The sequence below is a fragment of the Channa argus genome, chromosome 7 (genome assembly GCF_033026475.1).
Source record: "Channa argus isolate prfri chromosome 7, Channa argus male v1.0, whole genome shotgun sequence".
NCBI lineage: Eukaryota > Metazoa > Chordata > Actinopteri > Anabantiformes > Channidae > Channa > Channa argus.
Window position 1 is genome coordinate 19,100,355 of NC_090203.1, and position 25,963 is coordinate 19,126,317.

The 25,963-nt window shown below is 37.9% G+C and overlaps 3 protein-coding genes across 3 annotated transcripts; all 3 read left to right on the forward strand.

The window, feature by feature from the left end:
• Positions 1-2,266: 2,266 nt before the first annotated feature.
• Positions 2,267-6,645, forward strand: LOC137130948 (uncharacterized). Its single transcript, XM_067511673.1, has 6 exons — positions 2,267-2,509; positions 2,842-2,974; positions 3,607-3,842; positions 4,480-4,627; positions 5,157-5,279; positions 5,390-6,645. Exons 2-6 carry the CDS (start codon positions 2,878-2,880, stop codon positions 5,437-5,439), a joined length of 654 nt encoding a protein of 217 aa, XP_067367774.1. The 5' UTR covers positions 2,267-2,509; positions 2,842-2,877; the 3' UTR covers positions 5,440-6,645.
• A 3,095-nt stretch (positions 6,646-9,740) lies between these two features.
• fxyd11 (FXYD domain containing ion transport regulator 11) lies at positions 9,741-13,841 on the forward strand. The gene is made up of 7 exons (XM_067509370.1): positions 9,741-9,910; positions 11,559-11,603; positions 12,040-12,072; positions 12,521-12,535; positions 12,732-12,806; positions 13,021-13,045; positions 13,173-13,841. The coding sequence occupies exons 1-7, from the start codon at positions 9,745-9,747 to the stop codon at positions 13,201-13,203; spliced, it is 390 nt and encodes a 129-aa protein (XP_067365471.1). The 5' UTR covers positions 9,741-9,744; the 3' UTR covers positions 13,204-13,841.
• A 532-nt stretch (positions 13,842-14,373) lies between these two features.
• fxyd3 (FXYD domain containing ion transport regulator 3) lies at positions 14,374-25,577 on the forward strand. Its single transcript, XM_067509372.1, has 8 exons — positions 14,374-14,530; positions 21,170-21,225; positions 22,030-22,071; positions 22,409-22,432; positions 22,706-22,780; positions 22,889-22,925; positions 23,389-23,429; positions 25,040-25,577. Exons 2-8 carry the CDS (start codon positions 21,192-21,194, stop codon positions 25,057-25,059), a joined length of 273 nt encoding a protein of 90 aa, XP_067365473.1. The 5' UTR covers positions 14,374-14,530; positions 21,170-21,191; the 3' UTR covers positions 25,060-25,577.
• Positions 25,578-25,963: the final 386 nt, after the last annotated feature.

Consider the following 25,963-nt stretch of genomic DNA (forward strand, 5'->3'; position numbering starts at 1 on the left):
CTACAAGAATGTGCACAAAGGACAAGGCCAAACTTCAAAAATGGATGCGTGTGATCTTGCTCTCAGGCGGCACTGCATTAAAAACAAGCGTGATTCTCTACTGGACATCACTGCATGGGCTCAGGAGCATTTCCAGGAAACACTGTCTATGAACACAGTTCACAGTGAAATCCACAAATGTAAGTTAAAGCTGTATCATGCAAAAAAGAAGCCATTTGTGAACACGATGCAGAAATGCTACTGAGTTCCAAAACTCATTTAAAATGGTCCGAGGCAAAATGGAGAAGTGTTCTGTGGTCAGATGAATTAAAATTGGAAATTCTTTTTTGAAACCATTGATGCCGATGGTATGGGGGGGCATTAGTGCCTATGGTGTGTGCAGCTTACACATCTGGAAAGACACAATCAATGCTGAAAAGTCCATAGAGGTTTTAGAGCAACATGTGCTGCCATATATACTACATCTCTTTCAGGGAAGACCTTGCCTATTCCAGCAAGACAATGCTAAACCACATCTATCACAAGAGCATGGCTGTGCAGGAGAAGAGTCCTATGCTGAACTGGCCCGCCCGGAGTCCAGACCTTTTACCAATAGAAAACATTTGGCGCATCATAAAACAAAAAATATGGCAAAAATGGTCCAGGACTGTTGAGCAGCTAGAACCCTATGGAAGTATGGGACCATATTCCTCTTCTAAAGCTCCAGGAACTGGCCTCCTCACTTCCTAGACATTTAACCAATTCAGCATTAGATTTAAATTAATGGAAATTGTGGTAAAAAGTGTAAAATACCAAAATTACAATTAAATTGACAGAAATTGTAAACATTAAATATTATGAACCATGTTAATTTTAAATCAATATGATACATACATTTAAATTCATATGATTTAAGAAGTAAAATTTAAAGGTTGTCCCAGGCACAGCTGAAGAGCTCAGAATGAAAAATCCAGATCATATACTTAGTCTTGGTTGGAGACTCAGGTTCATGCAGAAGGACCACGCCTAAAGATGCGGGGCTAAGAGAACAAGAATTTATTGAGGTAATTAGGTCACAGCACAGAAATCATTCCCAACCCTAGACAGCTTAACACACACATGAATTGAATAATTGGTTGAAGCTCTTCTGGCAGCAAACACCACAAACACATAATGTTCACACAGAGATGCTTCAGCTCATATATAAGTTTATAGGACATCTGGTGTTAGCAGCTCTCTTAAGCTCAGCCACAGCATCTGTTAAGTTAAAGTTTGGCTGGACTGACTGCATCACTCCTTATCGTGGAGATTTGTTTTTGGAGGTCACTATCAAAGACCACGTCAATGTTTCTGGCTACCGGTTTGACAATAGTACCAACTTCTGAAAGAAGTACTAAAGATGATGTGGAAAGTAAAGGCCCAAGTGTTGATGCTGACAACATTAGAACTGTCAGTATAGAAAGGCACTCCTAGGTACAGTTCCATTGCAGAGCCCTCAAGCTACCAGGCCTCTGACACACATTACTAACAGTGATGAGAAGTGAAGCTTTTTCATCTGAGACCAAAGATGAGCCTCAACATACAAACTAATGCATCCTGCCATGTGTACATCTATCAATCCATCCATCCATCGCTTTCAGAGTCACAGGGAGCCGCAGCCTATCCCAGCTGTCATTGGGCAAGAGGCAGAGTACAATACGGACAGGTCGCTAGTCTATCTCAGGGCCAACATAGAGAGACATACACAGACAGACAAGCAACCTATGGAGAATTTAGAGTCACCGATTAAGCATGTGTGCATTGCCTCAAATATACATTTGTTGAGTGAAAAAACACTAAGAAATGAATCTGGCAGATTGCTTAAAACTGCAGTTTGTGTCTCCTCTTGTGGGAGGAGATGGGAATAGTTGTCTGAGCAAAATGATCAAAACAACAAATGCAATGTTAGTGAGACTCATCCTGTAATCCTGCATGCTGAGCTACTTCACAGAGAATTGGTCCAAAACCCTTAGAAAATTGCAAGTTCCTCCACTTTAGTGCAGCATTTTGGTAGATGCTATTTGCTAGATTAAATTAATATTAAACAAAGTTTTCTAAAATCTTCTGGATTTTTACCTCAAACAGTTAATGAACTGGCAGTTCAAGAAGTACAGGTATGCGGTGAGACTTCTGCTGTGATGCCAATGGTGACAATGCTGACATTTGTACCAGCAGCTATTTTTATCTCAGGCTGGGCCTGCTAAACCTGTTTCTTATTCACAGAAATCTGTCTTGTGAATTATGCTTCTACCTGGTAGAGTTGGAGGATGGAGTTAGGCAGAATGAGGTGACTGAGTATGTAAGATTGTGTGGAGACGCTGACAGTCTCCTTATAATAAGATAGTGTCAGTAGTTATATGTCAGAGAACGAGATAAGAAAAGGCATCGAAGCTTCTGGCAAGTTCAGTCCAGTGGAAATAGGACTTTTTTTTTAAGGAGCACTGTCAACTTAAATAAGGAAGCTGCTGGGGATTTTCCAGTTAATTTTGTGGTTAGTGCTTTTCTTTACATTTCAACGTAGATTTTTATTATGTTCATATATTTACAAATACCTCTCAGATCGCAATACCGGTTTAAAAAATGTTAAAGATGTGAAATCAACATAATCAACCTAAACGAAACAAAAACAAAATGAAAATCTTGATTGCTGGTATGTAACTGTTAGTCAGTGGAGAAGTCATTTCAGAACTTTGAAGTTATTCTCTTCTAATTATTCCTTCCTATTTTTAAAGAAACCCTGACATGTGGGCCACTATGTTGTTGCATACATTGCAGTCCTTTTTCGTACTATGAAGAGAAATATTACACTGTTCAAACTTGCAGAGAATCGTATGGCATAGGAGAGACTGACAGGAGAAAATGGAGAAGAGAGGGAAAGCAGAGATGTGGAAGTTGAAGCTTTGTCATTGCTGCTTGCTGCTTCTGGCCCTGCTCCAAACCACTACACCCTCATCAGGTGAACATGATGAGATTTGGATATAGATTTGAGTGCTTAAACACAATAATTTAAAAAGTTCAAACAATAATTAAAAAGCATTATAAAACTGAAAAAAGGGTCTCAGCCAGACTTGCATCGGCGCATTGCAGTTTGAAAAGTCTTTCAGTTCAACTTTAGCTATTGAAGAATGTCTTTATCTTCTCCCACTTCAAAAGCACATTTCACCAAACTCAACTCAACAATTATCTGAATAATGTGTTGCATAATCTGTATGGTTGCTCTGACTCTGTTAGCCCTTTGTCTCTGTTCAGGTCTTTAGCAATTTAATGTCTGACTGGCTAATTATAAAGTAAAGGTAGATTGCAGTGTAGTAAAAATTCCAGTAAAAAATTATTTTAAGCTTCGTGAATTAAAGCTCAGGTGCATAGTTAGATGTTTTGAATACTGAGTTGGATTGTAATTCCTTTATACTATAAACAAATTTAAAATCGACTTGACGCAAACTAAAATTTTTAATTGTCTGTAAAAAAAGAAAGTAATTGTAATTCTAATGATTATAATAATTGTATACGTTTTTATTAACCTTATGCTATTTATTCCTCATCTCTCTCTCTTACCCACACATCATTTACACCCCATCACTGTTCCAGCTCAAAACACCTCCACTACCATCTCCCCTGTCAGTACCATCATGAATTCGTCACCAAACCCTGCTCCTGTCGCTTACATTACAAGTCCTGCTGATGTCACATTAGCTGAGGGGCAATCGGCTGTGTTTCGCTGTGGAGTATCCACCGTCTCTCCAAACCTAACGTTCACCTACTACGGCAAACAAGACACCTACAACCTTACCTGCCCTTATAGTTATGTGGAACCTGTACCCCAGGTGAGGCGGTCAACATCTGTGCCAGGTGTTACTCTACACGTCATCTTTCCTTCTTATTACCGTCCTCCTGCCTCTCACACATATTCTACTAACCTGAAAGGTGTAAAATTGGTCTTATTCAAAATATTTCACTTCATTTAACATATTCTGGAGAGCTTGCACTTAGAAATGGAATTGCTTTATTAAAATATGTTTCTTTAAAGAGAGTGCCCTGACTTATACAGTATCTGAGAAGAAGGAAAACAGTGTACAAAAGAAGGCAAGAGACAAACAGTGGGACCACTGTTAAAGGTAGTACATAATACTGACCACATGCTGTAAAACCATGCATGACTGACTTTCACTGAAGTGCAGTTAAAATCGGTATGTGTGGATATTAAAACATGTGTATTTAACAGAAACCCGGCTCTTTAGAAGCATGTTTAATAGCATTTTTTCCATCATATGCTGCAGCAACACTCTACCCTCTGCTTCTACTCCCCATCCACCCTATACCTGCTCATTCCATGCAGGCTGTGTCAAGGAGGGCTGAAATGTAGCCCAGCTCACAACATGTTTACATTGTTTTTCATTTTTTATTCATTGTTTCCCATCTACGCTACTGAACAAGTCTTTTATTTTCATCGCTCTTCCTCAGACTCTCTATGGAAGTTGCGAAATGAAGGCTGGAGAGTCACTGGCTGTGTGGACCCTCAGTGCAGCCTCTTTTTTCGACAATGGCACAAGAGTTGTGTGTCATCAGTTAAATAATCCTAATGCACCTGCTGCCATGCTTTATGTTTACAGTAAGAAATCCTTTACTGAATCCTTTAATTGTCTTTTATTTATTTTGTAATGACCACTTATGTGTTCCTGGTACAAAAATTCTGTTTACACTTAAAAATAAAATATCTACTTTTTAATTGCCTCAGCATTTCTATGCAGTAAAAGTCCATATTTAAGTGACATTATAACAGCATTCAGGACATGGGGCTTGTTTCAAAACTTTAAGTCCATCTGTGTCATTTTTGGTACCTTTAAGCGAATCCTGCATTGAAAACATTCTATAATTACAACAACAGTGACCACTAAGAGGAAGTTTTTGTGTCTGACAAGCAAGTCTTTCCTGTTAGGTATCCTTTACTGGAACAGCTATGAGATTTTTGCATTTAAGCTGATTTTATCTTTCCTCAGTGTTTGATTTTGGCCATAATGTTGAACACATTTTTTTGTTCAAATCTCTGTTCAAATCTTTCATTTCTTCATTTTTCTATATCCACTGTGTGATCTTTCCTGACTCATTTTTGCTCCCTATCCTGATTTCTTCTCTTCCAGAAAAAGGCACTAACTACACCACTCTCATTGTATGTACCATTGGCGGCTTCACTGTAACTGTGTTGGTGTTTGGTTTATTATACTGCGTCCTGCAGAGATCTGAAAGATTCCAGAAGTGCTTTGGTGAGTAGTGCTTCAACAGACATGTGTTAAAATGCAGGAATACTTTGACAGAATACATTGACAGCAGAAGGAAAACGGCTCAGTAATATGTGATGTTTTTTTGCTTTCAGGGGGGGAAGAAACAGAAGACGATTTGAGTACAATAGTAACAAAAGACTAAAACGAGACAGAAAGCTAAGAAGAATGAGTTGCCATCAATTTCTTTGTAAACAAATCTAGAGACGGGCTCCATTCAAGATCAAACCTACAAAAAATAAAATGGATAACATAATTAACTATGTTTCTTTCAAAGTCCTTTCATCAATCTAAGTGAAGAGACATCTGGACTGAGCCCAGGTCTGAAAATGATGCTGTCTGAAATGTCTGAGGCCTTGTTCTGACGCCAACGAATGGAAGCACAACATACTATTAAGCAATCCAAAAACTGTACCAAAAAAATTATGCAGGAACTCAGCTATGAACAGTTCAGATGTTATCCAAATGCTGAGTAAGTAGCTATAAAAAGCTTGGCTGCAGACAGTCAGCGGCTAAAAGAGGAATTGGAGGGTAGGCCTCTTGTTACGATTCATATACAATCGCAAGGAAAATGGCAGTGTTGCAATTGTCTGGTTTTCTTTATAAATTTATCATGTGATCTGATCTTTAGCAAAGTCACATATATTAACAAACACAACATTTTTATGCCCTTTTATGTCTTATTACTGAATGCACACATTAAGTGATGGTGGGAAAAGTAAGGGCAACAGTGTTTTAAAAACCACAAACCATCATCCACTTCCTGTAGCTGTGATTCAAATGTGCACAACATTTAGGAAGAACTGTGGAGCATTCTTCTTTAACCGATTCATCTCAGCCATATGTCTGGCGTCAACTGCTCTCCTGAGTACTTCACTGCAGGGATGATGATTTTTTGTTTACACGGTCCTCTCTTGGGCCAGGAACTTGCTGTGCCATTACTTTTTCTTATGACTGTATGCTGGCAGCTCTTTAAAAACAAACGGGAAATACATTTATTTACCAATTTGCTGATGGGTCCAAGATGTGCAACTAATACTGTAGGTTAGTCAGCTACACTTCACAGTTTGTCCACTTGATGGAAGCAGTTCACATGGACACAACAAGAGAGAAATAGTGACTTTAGAAAAATATTGTAATTAGAACTAAAATGACAATTCTTATTGCAACTTTTTTATATAGTTAAATAGTAAGGAAAGTTTTCATAATGTTTGTTCACACAGTCATTGTCTTTACATAAAGGAAAAGTAGAATAGCTCTTAGTTCCAGAGTTGGTGAAGGTAAACCTTGTTTTTTAAGTTGTTACTGGTCTTTATGGTTTATGCCCTTTTCCTTTTAATTTCTTTACATATGTCTATGATTACAATACTGTAACACACTTGCACTTCTTTTGTTTGTTTGTTTCTTTCTTTCTTCTTGTCATCTGTTGCCAGTGCATATGAAAAGGTTGCTCGAAGTGTGTTGTCTATGACCAATAAAAGGGAAGTGATGTCAAACCATAACCTGAGTCAACTTAAAATCCATAAAATGAACATTATGATTCACTCACCCAAAGAAAAACTGCAATGCAATCCATTATTAGGAATTACATGGTCATAAATTTCCAATTTTGTATTTGTAGTTGTTTTTTAATTCAGGCAGTAAGCTCTGTCTCTAAACTTTCATCCTGTAGCCAAATTAGCTCCATACAACTGGATTTGACTGACCTTACCAGGGTGAAGAGAGACACAGGAGCACTGATGCATTTCTGACAACATGATCACAATCTTCATCTATTTTTAAGTCTTTTCTAATTTGTAAAACTATCATTAACTTAAATGTACACCTCTCACTCTCTTCCCATATTGTTACCAAATTGCTATTTTACTAATAAAATGCTAAACATTATTGTTTATTGGCCAATTTACAGATCCAGAAAATAAACTGAGTGGTTGTAATGTACTATGGAATGATATTTGCTATTATAATAATGATGTATTATGGCAACTGCTATCTGAATAACTTTATCTGTGGTCTTCATTTCCCTCAATGTGTTGTGACACCTGAAAGAGCAGCATGGACAGCCAACAAGGCACATGCGCACACACACAAACACACACACACACACACACACACACACACACACACACACACACACACACACAAACACACACACTTTCAGAACAGTCAGCAGGACACAATTCTCGTCTTTTAGTTGATACAACAGAAGTTGTATGGAGCAACTTGTTGACTCAGCTGCTCAGCTACACCTCATTTCACTCCATGATAGGCCCCTGTCTCTGGTGTCTGATTCCTGCATATATCGCAACAACTGAATATAAAGTCCTGTAATGGTGAGTGAGAGAGAAAAATGTGTCAGTCAGGTTTGGCAGTGTATCATTTTTCATTTCTTAGCTCTATTTGGCAACCATACACTGTTTATTTAAATGTTCCCAATACTGTGAATGTGTAATACAATGAAAAAGCTCAGAAGTGTTGATGACTGATGGCGGGTTGTGATTTTTTACATTTTTTGCATTTAGAATAATGTGAAGATCTTTTAAGTTTTAGGTTGCACTGGAGTAGCAAAAACATAACTGGGTATTGTGAGTAGAATAATCACATCAAACCAGTTAAAAAAGGTTATTAGTCCAGTCTAAGTCTCTGAAATAACTAATATGAAATCATATGAAATTTAAGAAGAAGTGACTTAAAGACTCAGATATTTTGTCTTTATTCTTCTCCTTTGTCACATATCACTAGTGTGACACATGCACTCACACATTGAACTGCATGTACACACATCTACACAGATAAGCACCGCATGATGAGATTAATGTTACTATGCTTCAAAATAAAATACTGGAAATGAGTATATCTGCTACGTTTTATCATCATTTTGTCATCAAATCGATTAAATTGACATAAACATGGACAAACAAGTCAGGATTAAAAACAATCCAAGTGGGTCAGAACTTGAATGAATCAGTGAAGGTAATTAAAATCTCGACCTCTTGCTCATGTTTAGTAAGAGTAAAATACTCAGCAACCCTGAGACCAACACAAGGGAAGCAATTTATGGGAGGCAGGAGCACTGTACCTGAGATGCCAAACAATGCAACAAAAAGCAGGTCAATTGAGCAGATGTGTAAGAAAGCAAAGGAAAAAAGTAGAGGAAGAAGAGAAGCAATGTACCGTGTAACAAAAACACACCCTCCTCGTATCGTCTAACATTTCCTAATACATTGTGAACACAAGAACAAAAGGAAATTCTTTATACTGAATATGGAAAATGTTACCACTAAACCATTAGTATTTCAAGTATTTTCTCATAGTTTTTTATCAAACTCATTGTTTTCTACTTCTATCTGTTGTTAAAGGAATCATATTATGTTATTTGTCCAGGTTACATTACATCTACTAGAAAGTGCTTATATGCTTCAATGTTTCTAAAACATATCCTATTCAAATACTGTTCATTTCTGTAGTGCATGTGTATACCCAGCTCCTGGCTTCTTAAAGGCCCATATCTGAAGCCCAGTCTGCTCTGATGTGTAGCACTGCTCCCTAGGAACCAGATTCGCCTACCAAATCCAAGTCTGTTGCATCTTCTGTTTAAGTTGCGTCAGTGGAGTCTATAGCAGCTGAACATCTACTGTGATTATTACAGCCACAACACAGACTGCAACTAAACAATTGCACATATTCAAAAAGGAATCTCATCTGATGTTCAGTGTTTGATGTTCTGATGTCTGATTACAGATGTAAACCAGGAAGAAATTAAATTTTCTCCAAACTTTAAATGTAGGCTAAACTCTGCTTCACATTGTCTTTACCAAACTGTGTGAGTAATGACCATGGATGCGTCCAAGAAAGTGACCTACGGAGCCCAGTGAAGCCTTTGATGTGAGGAAATGCTGAGGCGGCATGTTATGTTAGCAAATCCAAACCCAAAATTATGTTATCTTATCAATGAAACAAAACTTTAACATTTGTTCTAACATTTGGTATTAATGACAACGACAACTTAATAGGTTCTCTCTCTTCCTCTTGCTGACCCTAAAAAATTATTTATAAATTAAATGAAATCTATTGATGTCTAGTGTTGCCCTCATTCCACCACAGCAAAAATCAGAAATACTTTCCTCTTCACATTTGCTGTTGCTTTCTCGGTGGGTGTGCTTCAGTGCTGTGACCTGCTGAACCTGAGGGCCAGAGCCAATGTCCATTTATGGACTTCCAGCAAATTTAATGCGTTAAAGTGAAAGTAGAAATACAATGTGTTAGAACAAAGTGCTTGAAGCAATCTGAAATCTCTGAGAAAGTACTTCAGCAAGGATGTGTGTGTGTGTGCATGTGTGTGCGTGTGTATGTGTGTGTGTCTAAAAATGGCCCTTTGGATGCAACTAATAAATACCTTTCACTTTTCACACACACTGATGTTTATGGAACAACATTGCCCTTGTTTCATATGCATACTGTACGTCTGCAACCATCACACATTCACACTGGACATGTGCACATAAGTTTACATCCCAAACAAAGAGGAGGAGCAGATGTTACTTATTCAGGTAAAACAGAAAATTCGGTCTTTCAAACAGACAGACTCTCCTCTGCTCCTGGACCCGTCAGCTCAGGTAAGCAGATGTATGGTGGAGCAAGGCAGGATGCAAATCATTGCTTGGTGTCAAGGTCACTATTCGTGTAAGAGATTGTCTACAAGGCCTGTAATTCTCATTTAATAGTTTTTTATACAGAAAATGTAAATATGGCGATACAGCGTTTTGGTCTATGTGAGGTAGACAGAATATGTGCGTCAAAAAAGAAACTCAAACAGCAAATATGCCTTTAATGACGAACATTCAGGCCAGGCTCACATGGGAAAAGTGATGTTTTTAGGCATTTTATTCATCCAGGTGTAAAGGGTATGTAGGGCTGCTGTTTATGATGTACATGTAGAACTATAGTTGTTAAATCAGCTTTTGTGGTTAAACTTTCATTTTTTTACCTTTTTTATTTTAAAAGTGCTGTGATTTAGTGAATAACAAAACAAGTGCACTGAGATGTTATTAGGCAAATCTCACATCTCACTAAACTGATCCAAATCAAATTATCTTGTAAAACACTTTTAATCAAAGTAGACAAAGTGTTCTGCTCCATTCAGTCAGTTTCTGTTGTGTCATCTGAGAAGTGTGAGGCATTTTAAGACAGGGGATTAGAAGGACAAAGGCGCCTTTGACCTTGACTAATATCATGCTGATACTGAACCGTCTGACAAAAGCTGTGATGGAAGTAACAGAATTGCCATGAGAATATTTATCTTTGTTTTCAGTAGATTCACATTTCCCCAAGAAGACAGTGCAAACTGTTTATCTCTAAGATTCCGAACATAGATACATAATATGTATAACACTTTTTAAAAGGTACAAAACATGTTTTATCTAACATCAAGTTTACTGGATTGTTTACTATAATTTGTTTCAGTAACAGACAAGGAACGGAAAAGATGTTTGAGGCAGGCAGATGTACAGAAAATTTCCAAAATCTAGTGACTTTGAGTCCAAGTGTGTCCAGGGTAACAGTGCCTTACATACGTTTGTAAAACTAAATACATTTAGTATGAACCTTTTTTAATTCTTTATTTTTTAGTAAGGAAGTTAGTTACTTACACTTAAAGACAGTTGAGTCAAATGTATTTTATACTCTTTTCGGAAACAGGCTGTGAAGTTTTGACCTTCAAACAAGCCAAACAGCCCCAATTATTACAATTACATGAGCAAAGAAATCCCCTATTCAACTTTCTCATATAATGCCACCATATTACTCTTCATTATCATTTTCAAAATACATGTTATAAAACTATAAATCTTGTTAGTAAATAAACTGAAGCCACTGAAAAGGTTGAGTATTCCTTGACGTTACTGTAAGTGAGAGATTATATTGTACAAAGCCCATAACAGCCTGGTGCAATGTGTTTCTTTCTGCTGCTCGAGTGGAGGATAGAGGAAAGTTGTCTGGAGACCTGCTGGGTTTCACCCAGAGACCAAAAATGATCCACTGTTTACTCTCCAAACACTCAGAACGCATCCCTGCTGACGAGACACTGACCTCTTATGCCACAAGGACATTCTTCGTGGGGAGAGGGAGAAAGAGAGTGAGAAACAAGTAGAACGTGATGGGAAAAATATGCGCCTTCCTCGTTCCATTGTTTCTTGTAATCTCTCACAATATCATGTTCTCTCTCCCCCCGCTTTCTTTCTTTGTGTCTCTCTCTCTGACTCTTAGTCATGTTGAAGATGGGACATTTCACGCTTGTCGTAATCCTGGCAGGTAAAAAACATACAGAACAGGTCATTTTCACATACTGTGTGTGATTTCCCTTGTCACTAGGACATAATGTCAGTGCTACTTAGATAGAGCCATTGCGACATTTTAACTAAACATTCACCATTACTAAACGCAACACAGTTTGAAGCTTTAAGAAAGTGAGTCTGTTATCATAAATGATTATGTCAAATGCTATAGCAGACTGCAGTTTACACAACTGTAGTCGCTGAACTGTGAAGGGCATCAAAGTGAACATACACGACTAGACAACACTTTCGCTGTTCTGTTGCAAAATCACAAACTCACCTATGGGCCCAACACCACACAAAAAACAAAAGCTTTGCTTATCTCTTAAAGTGCTGACTATTCATTGACATGTTACCTGTTAGGACGTTGACTGTAATCAAGGACAATTGTCATTTGTCTGACTTTCTTGCAGTGCTCTTCACCCTGTTCATGGAAGCTGAAGCCAGTAAGGCCAAAACCCTTTACTTTGCCTTTATCGTGTGCTGAGATTGCTTTGTTGTGGAACTGGTTTATGAAATAATCCAGGATTTTAGCTTATTTTGTCTCCACAGTAATTGGCTGAAAAACATGCTTTCATTAGCAAAAGTTTGTCTTCTGTAGTGTTGAGGCAGCAAAACTTTGAATATTTTTATACTGTTAAAAAGAAAAATGCCATAAGAAAGTAGACAGAGCCTATGACTAAGATTAATATGATTTGTGTTACCATAATGTTTGCTTAAAAAACCCAGAAATCACGAACCAGTGCTTTTGGGGGTGAAACCTTGAATCATCAATATTGTATCAGACTAAGCAAGTTGAATTGATGCTGCTGTTGCATTATATGCTGTTTAATGTTTGTCCATAACTTTCTCTATTTTCTTATATCTGCTTTGGATTTTTTGCCTGGTCTACAGATCCATTTGTGTACAGTAAGTATAAACACTCTTGTCTCCTACTTCCTATAACCTATAATATGCTCATTTGTAGGGATTGGAAAAATTTCTGATTTAAGTAAATTAACTTGAAGTTTGCATTTATTTCAGTATATGTTTTCTTTGTAATGCAAATTTTAGCTTGTTAAATGCACCAGGACCCTCTTAATCTCTAACCTTAATTGTCTAACAGACTATGAACGTCTACGAATTGGAGGCCTGGTTTGTACCGGCTTGCTGGTGGCTGGAGGACTCACCGTTTTACTTTGTAAGTTCTGAAAAATCATACAGGTTAATATACCACTATGTTAAAAATAAATAAATAAATAACTTTGCTTTAATTCAATTAAGACAGATGACAATTGATAAGATGTTTATCAAATAAAATACTTATGTCAGCATAAGTGAAATCTGAGTAGTAATAAAAATGCTTTTGAATTGTTAAAGTGTATTTAACTTCACTTCCTGATTTGCCTCCACAGATAAACAATGCCCCAAGAGGAGCAAGTAAGTACAGTATTTTTTCCTCCAAACTGTCAAAATGTTAACATGTGGCTCACTGGCCCTTTTATTGTTTCACCTTATCTATCTTTCAAACCACCATCCCACCTTTCATTTTGTCTTTACCTTGTAGAAAAGCAGACGATGACAACAGCACAATCTAATATCACCACTGACAAACGGGTTTCATTCAGGAAGAAGACGGGCTAGAGGTGGCGAGATTAGGTGTGTGGTGCTGCACTTGAAGGAAAAAACATAGCTTAGATGATTAAACATCATCTGACTGGTGTAAAAAAAACACCATTTATATTTCAAAACGAACTGAGGTTACATGAGAAAATCATTAGCATGTAAAAGCAGCCTCATAGAGTGACATCATGAGTAAGAAACTAATGTGTTCTATTTTAGATACATTTTCATTTGTACTGGCATGGAAATCAGTGATTATTAGTATATTTACAAAGAGTATCCCCATAAACACATGGACCTGCAAACCCTATCTAGTTTGAAGTATGATGATTAGTTTAGTTACTTTTGTGTTGCATATGCATAGCTTCTGAAACTGTGTGCTGTTAAGAACATAATAAAATGTCACCTGTCAATTGTTACCAGCTGTAGAGCTAGCTTATCTGTGTGGTCAACCATTTCAACTTTGATGGAATTAGAAATAAGTTATTATTACCATTATTGTGGTGTGCACATATCAAAAATTTAAATATTTGCACCTATGCTAAACCAAATTAGAGAAATTCAATGTTGTAGTTTCACAACTATATACTTCACATTAAAGAGTTTGAGTCAATGCTTTTAAATTTGTTTCCATTATTTTTATAAAGACCATCACATTAAAAAATAATATCATCCCCAATGTCATTCCAAAGTTTGAAAAAAAAAAATTAGAAAACGGAACCAAACACAGACACTAAATGGTTCACAGGTACAACAGAGCTGTTCCAAGCTCCTGATCTCTGCTGTTAACCATGTTGTTTTTGCAGCTCATTTTAGTTAATTGCTCGGTTTCTTGTGCCTTGTCTCGGTGGCAGTGCCAGCCTACTCTCTGTGGACTGCCGCAGCTCACTGTCTCTTATTTAAATCCCAGTGTGGAAGTTAAACGGCCATGTAGTGAAACAATCCAACTCTACAAATGTGGAGTATTCGTGCTCGACAAGCAAACATTAAATGCCCCCGCTTCTCCTAGCAGCTCGCGATCCTGACTCTGGATCAGCTTCCACGCCCCGCTCCTCTCCGGCTGTCTGCTCTCCAGCGGTGGGCGGACGGGAGAAACCGACCCGGGATCAGGGTTCATCATCCGAACTGTAGCGTGTGAAACTCGGCCCCTTTTCTAAAACTAAGCCAACCTGTTGAGTGTCACAGTAGTGAGGGCAGGGTGTTGGCGCACAGGGTGGAGAAACGTCGCTGGTTCCGACTCACATTTCCGTTTGCCTGAGAAATTTCCTCGTTTTTGTAGCTGCTGTATACAACCTATTGGAGGTAAGTGTTTAACGAAGAAATTAGGTGATATTTCATAAAAGGCTGTTTCATTGTAGTTTTCTTCCGCTGAGGAAATGCTGAGGAGCAGTTATGAAGTTCAAGTTCAAGTGCGCATCTCTTAAAAAAGTGTAGTCGAGCCAATGTGAGTCCAGTTTGGAGGAAGCCTTTAATGCCAGTTCATGTAGTGCTTTCTTAACAACTTTGCTTTTGCGAGGGAAACGGCCGATTAATAAAGACTGTTATTAATAGGTTCATCCAAAAATTGTAAAGTCCCAGAGAAGCTCGAATCATATTTACAGACCTTCATTCAGCCATAATATTAATAGGTCAGTATATATCATAAGCACGCCGTGTTATCAGGCTAACATTTGCCCTCCACACCAACCAGTGCCAGGACAGTGGACCGGGGCCAACGTGCGCGCTGTGTGTACTGGTGTGATACTGGTGTAACAGAAGTACTACATGAGTAGTACGCATTTTTTTTTTAACCAACCAGATAAGAAAAAAAAACTGACCAATTAAATGTGGTTTGATAGCAACCATTGTTCACGTGTTCCAAATAACTGGCCTTCAACAAGCAGCGTGACGCACAGTGGGAATGTAAAACGTGTCAGGACATGATATCCAAACCCACAAATTAGCAGGCAGAGACTTTTTGCATCTTTTTTTAAACATAAAAGACATTTGATACATGGGTTAATCAGCTCTCTCTCCCTTTCTCTCTCTCCCTGTGTGTGTGTGTGTGTGTGTGTGTGTGTGTGTGTGTGTGTGATAGAGATAAAGAGAGAGAGAGGATAAGGGCAGTGGTGATAACAGTTAGCTACCATTTGGCACAATGGCAGAGTGGGACAAGGTCAGACAAATGACCTGTCAAATCCTGCCTTATGCTATAGAACTTTACAGAAGAGGAAAACATATTTATTTATTGAAATAATCAACACTGTCACCTGCAAGAATGTTGTTTTTGGTTTTATGTTGTTGAATAAGTATCAAATTTAACAGTTGTCATCACAGGATCCCAGTTCTGTCTGTTACTGGTCAAAGTGTCATCCACAAATTTTCTGTTTGTCCATTGTTGAATCATTTTTATATCGCTGAAGGGAAGGTTTTATCATTGTTTTAACAGTATTTACAGAAGATTTGAGATGCAGTTAGCTGACTATGAAAGGATGGAAATGCAACAGAAGAAATGTTTTTGTTTGTCTCATCTTGTTTGATATTGTCAAAGTGCTTGTGTGACTCATGGGCACTGACACAAAATGTGCACAGGTAAAATTTAAATAGAATTTCACATCAGACTATGCTTGATGTTATAGCAAGTGCAGTGAGAGTAAGACGACAATTTCTTCTTAGCGTTCTGCACAATGGTATGTATAGGCAAAAATATAATATAGTTGTGTAAAACATGTTTACTGTGTTTCCAAAAGAGCTAATAAAGAAACAAAAGAACTCAGCAAAGTTATGGTGAAGGCGAATGACGGTGACAAAAAAGACAGTTGTCTTTCCTTTCTCAGGTTCGACAGACTTAGATATCTGTCCTCACCTCTCCTCACATGACCACAGATTATAAAAAAAGAAAGAGCAAGGGAGTAAAACAGTTGTGCATGATGGAGGGGGGAGCTCCTTGGTGAGGCGCACACCTCCTCCTCATTTATCCTTATATCAGTCTGAAGGCTCAGAAACACAACACAAGAAGACACTGATTGTCTGATCACAGGGTTGTGATTGTGACTTTCACCTCATGTAACAACAGAAATTTACAGCAGAGACAATTATTTCTAACTCTGCTCCTGATATTTGTGATAATCGCAGCACCACATCAGCAGAGTTGTGCTGTTGGTGCATCAGGAGATTCATGATTTATACAAACTTTATTAGAACTGATACTATTCAATATGTGCAACATGAATAGTTTTATAACCAGAAAATGAGATTAAATGACAGAAATCCATCCACGGCTCTTGACTGCAGGATGAGGAGCATGACATCTGTTGCTAGCCTGTTGTTACCATGTGTGACTAAAGGCTCTACTATGCTCAACTCCCTCTTACCCTCTGTGTCTTTGTGTCCCTCCTTATTCCCTTGTTTCCCCGACCGCAGTCTTACTCGCCTTCCTGCCTCTTCTGTTCACTCATGTTTCCCAACTATAAGTCTTGTTTGTACTTTCTCTTTCTCCACCCTTTTTCTCGGATCTTTATTAGTTGCCTGCCTCCACTCATTCCCATCTCTTCCTTCCTATCTGTAAGACTTACTTATTAGCTAATGGATTTAACACTTTAGTTGGATCTGTTAGGACTCCTCTGTGGTCAATAGCTGTTAGCTGTTATCACACAGCTATTCCGTAGCCACAGAGGAAAGAACATCTGCTCTTTAATAATTCAGAGTTACAGTGTTGGACCATACGCTCCATCAGGCACATTCAAAAACATCTGCTCTTTAATAATTCAGAGATAAATTGTTGGACCATACGCTCCATCAGGCACATTCAGTCCTAGAGAAAAATCATGTAATGTAGCCATAAAATGACAAATTCTTGATCGGACTGGTGAAGTGAAAGGAAGAAGTCAGTGTCAGGTAAGGAAAAAGCTAATTATTCATCACAGAGAGCAAAGCAGGATCACACTGTGTTGACTGTGTTTAGTCTACAACATCAGAGACTTTCCTGTGTGTGTGTGTGTGTGTGTGTGTGTGTGTGTGCGCTTGTATTTGTTTGGCCGTGCGTGTGTGTGTGTGTATTTCATAAAGGATGTGTTGCACATTGGAATTCAGTGTTGCTAATTTAGGATAAAAAATGTCACTGAGAATAGACAGCTGTCTTTGTAGAGCGATACAGAGAAACACGCACACACACACACACAGACAGTGTGCTGGACACAGAAGTGAAGAGCATTCAAAGGGGCGGGTGTGGGGAGTGGAAAACATGCTGTGCACACCCTTACATCCCATTACACTCATAGTCATATGCAAACAAAAAGGAGGAATCAGAATTTGACAAATATACAGTATATGTAATATTTTAGATTATATGAGACACGGTTTTGGGAAGGGGTGTCACACGTATTTATCACTTGGCTGTTGTAATACAACATTTGGCCTCCTATTTTAAGGAGGCAACTGCACATGATTGTGTGTATGTGTGCCAAAGGGGTGTCTGTATATGTGCTGTCACCACCCTAGGGAGGGAGTAGTAAACACTAAGTCAACTGGTTGCCTTTGTCAGTATGTCTGAACTGTGTGTATGTGTTTGTGAGACAGAGAGAGAGGCAGTTTTTTCAGTCAGGAATACAGATCAATACTGCTAGAATGAGAATATTGTTTAGTCAGTCTGTTTATGCATCATCGAACAGTGACAACTTCTTTCCAGATTGTCATAAAATATGAAGACCAATCCTGTTTGGGTGACCTTTATGAGCTTTTTCATGGCATGAAAAATCCTATGTACAAGTTTACAAATTTAAATTGTAAAAAATATACACATTTAATTCCCAGCAGCCCGTAACAATCCAGACATATTCATGTTGCCCAGAGGAGGAATATCCAGTAACAAAGAAGGGACCATAACATCCAATTAAATAACTCAAATTGGATACTCAGGAAGTTAAAGTGGCATCTAACAGTAATGTCTTAACAGATTTTACAGCAAAATGTAAAAATGTAAAGTCCTGATTGAGTCAGTAATCTCATACATTTGTTGTTACAGGTATGAAAGTTAAAAGGAGTCAGCATGATTGTATAACCTCACTGCAGGTGACATAATGGTGGTACAGAAAAGAGAAGGTGATGAAGTGTTACCATGGGATGGGCACAGAGCCTCGAAAGTGCTCCATGGTGTTGTTGAGTTTGCAAGGAAAGGGACAAATGAGTGAAAAAGACCTAACAAAGGAGGTGAAGGAGCAAAAACATGCTAAAAAACAGAAGTATTGAGGAAAGGTCTAAAAAGACTGGAGAGGAGACAGAGGCTCAACAAAAGCAGAATATCAGTGTGAAACAGCGTTTTCAAGCAAACAGGAAACTCTTACAGCTTTTCACATAAGTGGACAGGGGTATACGCCAGAGACAAAGACAGACTGAAAGAAGGTGTTAAGATGAGAGACTTGTTAAGTGTGTGCAATATGTAAGCAACTCAGCAGGAGCCCACAGGGACACACTGCGTGTGAATTTCCATGTGTGAGTGTGCAGAAACACTCGCTGTGTCTTTCCACCTCTATCAAAGAATAACTGAGAGGGTAAACTCTTCTGGTTTCCCACATGCACTGTACAAGAACAATGTTAATTTTACTTGTTTACTTGTTAGGTGTTAAGATGAGAGACAAAAACAATATTGGGAAAACTGTCCTTAAGAGAGGAAGGAAAGGAGAGATGAAGTGAGAACTGAAAACAAAGGACAAGGGACAGCCGGAGTCAGGCAGAGTAGTGTGACAGAGCCAGAATAGAAAACTCTTTATCCCTGGACCAGGCCAAGATGGAGATGTGGCACCACAGATAATTTATGTCAAGAGAAACTACTAGAAAAAGAAACTACCCTTTAAATAGAGTATGGCTCTTTAGAAATTGCTTGGCCACAGTAGTTTGTAATAAACTTTTCTTTCCTTTCGGTATAGCAAATGTTTCTCCACAACCAAGTATGATTCTTTTCTTGTACGGTTAAAGTTGAGATGAAACAATTTATTGATTGATTGACAGAAATCATTTGTCACATTTGAAGCAAAAATTTTGACTCTATTATACAGTGGCTATCACAGTCTCCCAGCACTAAAAGTGACATCTTTAAACTCAAAAAAACAATATAACAATATAAACAACAAACAATAGTTTATTTTATTTTACTGTTCTCATCTCACAAATACACCTCCAGCAGTCATGTCCTAGCTCTGTCTTATTTACTTTAGAATATGATCTTCAAACAGGAACAGGAAGGCGCCACCTCTTTTATAATCTATACTCTGTCCCCTCTCCATAAGTCCTCCTCTTACTCCTTCCCCTGGCTACCCTTTTAACAGGCTCACCTTCAGCCTTCCTTCTGTGTCCTCTGCTCTGCCTGCTCTCCACCTCTTCCTCCTCTCCTCTCTCCTCTCTGTGTGTCTTTCTCCTGAGGTAAACCATTCTCTAGTGGTTGTTGGCCTGTTTCCCATCGTCTGCATTCCCCCTGCCTCACCACGGGTTGCTGTGGAGGAGAGAAGCACTCATCCTGCTCTTGTCTTTCTCGATTTTTGCCAAACTCCAAATACCAAGTGCTAAGGAGGGAGACACATTGTTTTATTTACACCCTCCTTTGCTGTGATCACATAGACTTAAAGGTCACTGATGTGTCAGACGCTTAAAAATGTTAGATGCTAAACAAATTTAAAAGTTTACTGAAAGATCTTCAGCTGAATAGCTGAATGTACAGCAGTATTTTCTCTGGCTGGCCAGAAAAATTGTCAAACAGAACTTAAACAGACAAGAGAGATAGATAACACTGTGGAACGCTCTGAGTGGCAATGTGCACTAAGTGGAAAATCACTGCTGTGTTATCTGAGGTGTGTCTCCTCCCTGTCCACATGGTGCCTCTGCTGGTGCTGTTTCAACAGATGCAGCTTTTACCAGCTCAGGCAGTGTGGGGGACATAATTGTAGTTGTCGGGAAATGTACTTCTTCATTAGGGATGTTGTGATTATTGCCAATTCTGCCTCAGTATTTGGTGAGATCTGTTTTGGACATTGAAAAACAAATATATCTCTGTTGCCTAATGGCACTTCATAAACAAGCAGAAAGCTTACCATCTACACACTAATGTCCTGTAGAAATAACATTAGAATGACATTAAGACAGATATAGCTTTGAAAGGGTGAGTGCACATTAACAATATTCCCATGGATTTGTTTTGGAAATTTGGAAGCCGGTGTTTTTAAAAAAGTTAAATGCTGGACAGCCACAGCAGGATGTATGTGGGGATATACTTTATAATAATAAAAGTGAAAATGTTACATTGATAGAAGAACAAAGAAGATATAATCTTTGAAGATTGGCATAGGACCAGTGTAATACATTACCCAGAGAGATTTATTTCTCCTGTTAAAGCTCCATTTGAGCACTTTGTCCCACCGAATTCAGATCAAGTTTCTGTGTGATACAAGAGTAAGCTAGACCACTTTGTGCCTGTTCAAATTAGATTACATCTTCTTTATGTGTGCTTCCAGGGGATGGATGGGGGGGGGGGTCCCATGTTTGTTTAAGTCCTTTTAGTGCCCCTCAGAAAACACAGCAAGGCTACATGCATTGCACCACTTCTCTGTTGACTTTGCTGGCTAGTATGAGCTGGTTTGCAGAACTGTAATCAGCTTTCTACCATGCACAAAGATTTAGAATTTGATTATGTGTTCCACTGGGATGTGGAGCTAATGTTATTTGCCTCAGGTTATTATAACTCGAGCCTCATTTAAATCGCACTGAAATGCATGCATGCATCAGCGAAATAAGAAGCTACAAGCATTTTAGTCCATACAAGTTTGAATTATTATTATTATTTTTACTTATTAAGTTTGTTGGGAAAATTGGTTTAAGAATATGCTGCATATAAAAATCTTTGCACAGTAGTCTGATCGTGTCCCCAGTTGTTCAGATTGTTGTTGATGTCACTATTTGTACTTGTCTCGGAAGGTAAACAGTCTCAACTGTGAAGATGTCAAAAATCTCTGCTTTGGTGTTGATGACACGTGAGTAAAGTCTTCATTAATTTATCTCTGCCTCATTTTACAAGGTAGACAGTTCATTGGTGTCACTGGTATATTTTGGCGTCACTAATTACACTGTAAGTTGTTTCTGCCAGTCAGCTTTGTATATTTTTGTAACTCCAACTAACACATCTGAGGAGAGACAAATACAAGTAGGGTTTATGACTTTCCGATCTTTCCTTAGCTCTAAATTTTAAACTCTCTGGACATCTATTACCCTTATCTGTCCTAACATCAGCATCCCAACACTGTAAAAAAGATTAAGATGGCAAAATAAAGTGTGGTACAGTTACAGTGCAGAAATGAAGGTGAAAGTAACAACATTCACATGAAACTAGGAACAGAGAAACAAAAGTGAAACAAACAGGAGTTTATGAGATGATTTTAAACTGATCTGGTTTTACAAAAAAAAAAAAAAAAACACAAAGCAAAGATTAAAGAGAAAGAAGTGCTTTATTCACTGACACTGATAGTTTCATTTGTCAGTGAGCCAGTCACCAGCTATGTCACATGCTCTGTCCTCATCCTTCCTTATCTTAAGATAAAAGTTAATAAGCCACTAGAATTCCAACTATTTAAGTACAGTTTTTTGCTTTTCAGCCCGGTAATCCAAATTTTAACAAGGAATAGAATTTTATACCACCACCTCCAGATCAAGTTTCTATGTAATAGAAGACTAAGAGAGACCACTTTGTGCCTGTTCAAATTAGATTAGATTTTCTGTACACTGATCTGTGATATAGTCAGTATGGTACTTGGACTGTTTTTTTGTTTTGTTTTTTTCAGTTGTGTCGCTGGTGGTTGCAGAAGAACAGAACAGTAAGAACTGTAAGTGCATTGATTTTGCAATTTCACTATTGTGTTTTTTTATTTAATTCCAGTAGTACAGTTGTTATTTATTCTATCCAAGATGGACCTCTGCAGTTACATCCAAAAGTGTTTTCTTAACTTTTTGAATGAAAGCATCAATGTTTGTTTTAGGGATGAACTGTGTCCACCTAGTGTTAAGGCATATTAATGATTAGTGACGGAATCAGACTAAACCATAGTGAATGCTCATCTTACTTTGTGCTGTTGAATTTATTATTTATTATGAGTTTGATCATGTAAATGTTCATGATTATGTACCAGTTGTAACTGAAAGCCTTTATTTTTATTCCTACAGCGGAAGATGACCCCTTTACATTTGGTAATTATTCATTATTTATTAGTTAATAGCCGTAAGATAATGATATATGCACCAGCAATTATTGTTGTGAATATGAAGTTGACAAAGAATTAGTATAAATGTTTACTGCAAAATGCTTTTCAAATGTCACAAATATACATGTGACCGTAGTTTTTGTTTAGAAATTCAGTATTGGTCTCCCCTTGTCTTGCAACACAGGGTAATTGACTTGGATATTTTGTGGCTGTGATGCATTTTTTACAATAAACTTTAGAATGTGATTTGTTTGTGCAGACTACCACCAACTTCGTGTTGGAGGCCTGATTCTGGCTGCCGTCCTTTGTCTCATTGGCATCACAATCCTGTTCAGTGAGTTGCAAATTAATACACATTCCCATCCACATGTGCAGACATAAACAGGCTCAGATGATGAAATACACTCAGATGGCAGAGAATCAGGTTGCTGTTTTGTTTCAGGTGGCCACTGCAGGTGCAAGTTCAACCAAGACAAGAGGTAATCCTTCATGCAGTTTAGCCTGGAAAATGTTTGTCTAATAGTGAAATATTGAAAATAGCAATATTTCAAATTTATTGTGTATTTCTAATTAACGGATTACTAAACAAGCACAGTGACAGGGGCCTGAGACGTTAGGGGGTCCATGTTTGAAAAATCTCAGTTAAAGGACACAACATAACCACAAATAAAAGCATAATAAATGCAAAAGGATTGAGAATATTTAAAAACTGAGCAAAACCATGAAAAAACATACAATTTGTTGCAGGTATATGCAGGCATAAAATTACTACAACCAAACTTCCAAAAACAAAAATCAATTTTCTTATAATCCATTCATGGTATCGCTAGATTACCACATCCCAACAAATGGTGTCATTTTCATGAACCACAGATGTCTCTGGAAATGAAAAACATCTTTTGCTTTTCTCCTCTCTTACACTTTCTTACCTTCTATTCACAGGAGGACAGGAGGTGCTGCTCAGCAAATGCTCACTGATCAAGGTACAATAGTGTGGTGTGTAATTACAAATAAATTCCCCAGAGGGGAAACTTGACCTCGCTCTTTAACAGGTGGCGCAACTGTGGGTATCTGGCAGAGAAGGGATGGGAAGAGACAGGGAAATGGGGGTGTTAGAGGTTAGTGTGAAGTTGTGGATTCATAACAGTTGCCCTGCGGGAACAGAGAATTACACACAAAACACTCATGTCATTCACCCCAAGCTTGTAATCCAGACATCCTATTATTAATTTGTACTGTCCCCTGATGGCACTGATGATGTCAGATGCTACTGGAAAACCAAACTAGTCCAATTTAATGTAGACAGAATGCACAGGTGGCCAATATGGAAAAACAAAGCATGTGTGCAATATGTAAGCAACTCAGCAGGAGCCCACAGGGACACACTGCGTGTGAATTTCCATGTGTGAGTGTGCAGAAACACTCGCTGTGTCTTTCCACCTCTATCAAAGAATAACTGAGAGGGTAAACTCTTCTGGTTTCCCACATGCACTGTACAAGAACAATGTTAATTTTACAGTAAACTACAGTAAATAATTGCTTCACTTACCGTCATAAATTTGAGCTGCCAGTATTTCAGTGTTTGCAAAAACCTAAAACAAAATAGACTAAATGTAATACTTACATTTAAACTGTGCATATGTAACTCCACATAAACATACAGTATATATGCTGCAGATATGTAGATATACAAACACATATACACACATCTGCAGCTGCTACTTTAAATGTTCTCATGAGTAAAACATTCAACAACATTAATACCATTTGGTGGTTTTACTATTAAATAATAATATTGTTTTCGTAAAAATATCACAATGTAATAAATGCTGACGTATCATTACCACCATAACCAGCAGTCACCAAATACGGTAGTGGGTTTTAAATAAGCTCCATCTTTATGAACACTGATCTTTCACCCTTATTTTTTTCATAATTACTGAACATGTTTTGCCATAATTACCATTAAAAAAAGGCCAAAATATTGTTTAAAAGACATTGCTTTCTTAGTGGAATACTTACAACTTGGTACTTAAAATGTAGATTTTAGTACTTTTACTTTAATTATTTCTTTTAGGTCAATGCATGCTCTATATACTTCTACCACCTCTTCACACAGTGCAGGCTGCGTACCTGCAGACTGCCCAGAGTGCCCATGCTGACACTGGTCCTCCATGACATTACTAGGACCACCAGTGTTAATGTTTTGGCTAATCCGTGAATATGTTCGGATCTCTAGCAAAAAACATACTATAACGTACAAACTAAGAATCGATATTTGCAAAAACACATTGTGTGGAATTACTGTAGAAGTAATAAAGGAAGTCAACTCTTTTTTCTTTTTTGATTATCAATGTACTGCAAGGGTTTTATACAAAATACAATAGAACTTTAAAATGTATTGAAATTACAGTTTGAGTCACAGAAATTGTATTAATTCATTTTTAAAGTCAACTTTCTTGTAATGTGAAACTGTTTAAAATAATATTTCTGAATGTGTGTAAGCCAGCATATTATATGTTTGATCATACATTCAAGCAGAAAATAAATCATCTGAATATTGAAACACCTTCCTGCCTGTCTCTTCCTGCAGGTCGTGCCTGTGACTGCTAGACATCAGGCAGCACACCCTGTCTTAGCATGGAGGAGCAGCAGCGCCAGGATTTGTGACCCCCAACAAGAAGCTGTTGTGTTTTGTTTTGTTTTTTTATTTAGGGAGATCAACAGATTATAGTCTGTGTGTAGCTTATATGGGGTGTAATGGTTTCTGCCTCATAACAGAGCTACTGACCTGCAGGCCACTACACATTTTTTGTCCCTTTTATCTAAAACAAAACTTTTACCAAAAATACCCAATGTCTACATACTGTCACTTGTGTATGTATCTCTGTATGTGTAAGTGTAAACATTGATGTAGATATTAGTTGCTTACTATAAGAAATTTATTCCACTGTCTCGGCTTTTATGTCAAGTGTATGTCCACATAGTCATGAGTAAAAATAGTCCTGTGCATAATGCGTCATAAACTTTTAATTCTCATGTTTAGCTTTATTGAGGAGTGTGTTGGATTGCTCTGTTCAGAGACACAGAAAGAGTCTCTCATGTTTCTATAAAACACTTGTTGAAACAACTCTGAGCTGTGTGTGTGTGTGTCTGTGTACAGTTTTGTTACAGTAGCAGGTTATATGAATCATTTCATCAAACACACCATGGTAAGCATTTACTAAACCACATTTCAGCTGCATAAAATCTGTATGATTTAAAAATGAATGACAAAGACTCACTTAAACAGGGGTCTTCAGATATTGCCTGGTTTGATATGTTGGAATGAATGTGATATCAGACTGGTGGTTTGCTTATGATAAATCAAACCAAACGAAAAGTATGAGCAATTCATTGTCTGTATCATTTGTAGTTATAACTTGTATGCTGGGAATTAACTCGGTAATGGCTAACATAGGAATTCCATTATGTCGCAACAGTGCAAGTAATCGTTAATAAAACTGGTTCAGAGATG